General features: G+C 34.0%; 1 protein-coding gene across 1 annotated transcript; it reads right to left on the bottom strand.

Moving 5' to 3' along the window:
* Positions 1–1,101: 1,101 nt before the first annotated feature.
* LOC140877516 (zinc finger BED domain-containing protein RICESLEEPER 2-like) lies at positions 1,102–2,740 on the bottom strand. The gene is made up of 3 exons (XM_073281055.1): positions 2,398–2,740; positions 1,963–2,268; positions 1,102–1,127 (listed from the first exon to the last, which is right to left on the bottom strand). Exons 1-3 carry the CDS (start codon positions 2,738–2,740, stop codon positions 1,102–1,104), a joined length of 675 nt encoding a protein of 224 aa, XP_073137156.1.
* Between the last annotated feature and the right edge of the window lie 358 nt (positions 2,741–3,098).

Below are 3,098 nucleotides of genomic sequence, written 5' to 3'. Positions count from 1 at the left end.
GATCCATAGGTGCATTATCATAAACATATAGAAAGAAAATCAGGCCTCAGTATCCCGACCCCCAGTCCCATAGCATATGGAAAGGGCTACGGTCCTAGGTATCTCATTTTCAATCCCGTAAATTGTCACACACCCACTTCAACTTCCTTAAAATATTTTTCATGCCCATAATCATACATATAGCATATTTCATCATGCACAAACATAAAAATTCTTCATGGTCTTATTTTCATAAAAATTTGTCCGTAAATATATATTTAATTATTTTTCATAAAAATAATACTTATACATACATAAAAATATTCATGCAAGAATTAAATATATATTTACGGACTATGCATTTTCGTGGACTTTTTCAGACGGTTGACTCCCTAGACTTAGGCCCATTATATCCTAGACTAGTCCAATAACTCAACTTATGTCCATTAACTTAAATTTAGCCCAAATAACTTATTTAAGCAAGCCCGTTAATAAATTCCTTGCCTATTAAAAAACTCAAACCCAATAATACTCATTCCGGCCCAATATGCCCAAATTACCATAATCTGGCCCAATAATATCCACGAGCCCCAAGCCCATGAAAATTAATGGGCTCACTTAAATAATTATTTAAACCCAATTAATAAACTCAATGGCCCATCTTATTAAATTAAATCAACCTTAAGCCCATATTAACACTTAAACCATTAATTAACTTAAAAATAAAATACCCGAGCCCAACTAACACAACCTGAACCCGGACCCAACTTACATGACCCATATTATTTTAGACCCGACCTGGACCCGGAAACACAAGCTCGGCCTGTCCTATCACCTAAACCTGATCCCTCCTTTCTTCCATGCTCTCGGCCGCGAGCAGCTGCCGCCCTGCTTCGGCCACCCTTGGTCGGAGCTCCACCGCCCAGACGTAGCCCACGCCTGGGCGATCCTAAAAAACCATGGCTCGGCCCCAGCCATGCTCCCCTCATCAAGGCCGAACCCACATTACCTTTAACCCTAAACCTGTGTCTGCTGTGTTTCAAAGAAGAAAGTCTGCGGTTCCAGCCTTTACCAGCTTCGAGCCATGCCATGGTCTAACTAAGGAGACCCTAACTCACCCCTTTAATCATGAGTTAACCGACCAGATCCTTCCATGACCATAAACGTGAGATTTATGCAAGGAGAACATGCAATCGTGAATATCATGTGCAAATATTCATAAATATTCATATAATTCGAACACAACAATGCTAGATCAAAGTTTTCATGCAAGATCAGAATATATGGCTTAAATGGTGGCCAAAAAGAGAGTTCGAACGTGCCTTTTAAATTTTCGAAGCCAAAACTCGGTGTAGGCGCGTAGATCGATCTATGGGATGAATGAGCTTGAAATCTTGCTTAAATCTTCAAATTTTTCGTGTGTGATGGTGTGTGCACTGATGAGAGGCATGAGAATGAGAGTGATGGCGGTTAGGGATAAAAATAACGTGAAAGAGAAGAAAAATAGGATAAATAGATTATTTATTTAATTATTAAGCTATATTTTTAGAAGATAATATATCAATTTTAAATTTAATATCTTTCATATGAAAATTTCGTGATATAAATTTAAGGATATTTTAAAACCTACTAAAAGCCCTTAAAATTGCTTATTTTTGTGAAAATTGGGCTCATATATATATATATATATATTAAAACTATTATTTTTTTGAAAATAATACCTTAAAATATAATTTATGGCTCATAAAATTTCCATAAAATATTTTGGATTGAAAATCCTTCGTCTCGTTCATCCACGGTCCCGGTCTACGCGATTGAAAAATAATATTTCTAAAAATTTCATAAATGACATAATTGCGGGTTAAATGCTATAACTAAAATTTAAAACATGCAAACAATATCACATAATTCAGATAAAATCATTTAACCCATTTTTCTAAATTTTAAAATTAATTATTTTTCTAGTTATGCATGCGAAATCACCTAAGAATATTCTGGACGTTACAATATCCTTGACCATCTTTGCTATTCTTGCACCCTTTTCATTTCCATACAACTCGTCTAACATGAATTCAACGAAATTCAATTTATGCCTTGGATCATGCCCCAATGCAATATAAAGCAAGTGATTCACCTTCTCAGGATCTCCCCAATACTTGTCAAATTTCTTTCTCATTTTCATCCTCATTGAATATATATCAAAGTCATCACTTTCTTGCCACTCCTTCAATATATTATGAATAGAACTAATCTCATGTGCAAAAGTATTAGAAGTGACATACAAAGAACCTGAAACTTTTAATGTTAGATCATAAAAAAACTTGCAATAAAGATGCAAAAATCCTAACATTATTCCAATATGCACTTGTTGGCCTTCCATCAAAAGTCTTCATCTCTTTTTTAGGTTTATCATCTGACCCAAGTGTAACACCTCTATATCATCATCAACAATATCACTCAAAACTTTAATTTGAAGATCTAACTTAAAGCATGGATCTTGTTCATCAAGTCTATCAACTCTTTCAAATTTTTGAGCTACATTCAACATCAAAAGAGTTGAATTCCATCTAGTAGATACATCCAAACACAGTGAATTCTTACTTTCAATTTTTTCAATCTCTGCACATTCTTTGGACTTGCTTAATTTGGAGGGGGATTGTCTAACATATTTAACTGCATTCATGACCCTCAACACGGATTCATTTATCTCTTTTAATCCATCAACCACAATCAAATTGATTATATGAGCTACACAACTCATATGAATGTATTCTCCTTTCAAAATAGTAGAATCTCAATTAGCCATCTTTATTCTAAAATTATTCATAGATACATCATTTGAACTTGCATTATCAACTAAAATTGTGAAAACTCTATCAATTCCCCAAACTCTCAAGCAATTTTCAATTGCTAAACTAATTGCCTCACCTTTATGACTTATAATTGGACAAAAATTGATAATTCTTGTTGTAACCTGGTTCCATTTTACAATATTAAGTTAATAATCATGTTTAGATTTAATAAAACATGATTAAGGGATTTGAATATGATCAAACGAACAAAGGATTTGGGTCCAAAATGCCCGAAAAATGCTTGATGGGATTTTTGGGCTCAGGAAA

The sequence above is a fragment of the Henckelia pumila genome, chromosome 2 (assembly GCF_033568475.1).
Source record: "Henckelia pumila isolate YLH828 chromosome 2, ASM3356847v2, whole genome shotgun sequence".
Taxonomy (NCBI): Eukaryota; Viridiplantae; Streptophyta; class Magnoliopsida; order Lamiales; family Gesneriaceae; genus Henckelia; species Henckelia pumila.
The sequence above is the reverse complement of the archived record's forward strand: the minus strand, read 5'-3'. Positions and strand labels throughout refer to the sequence as shown.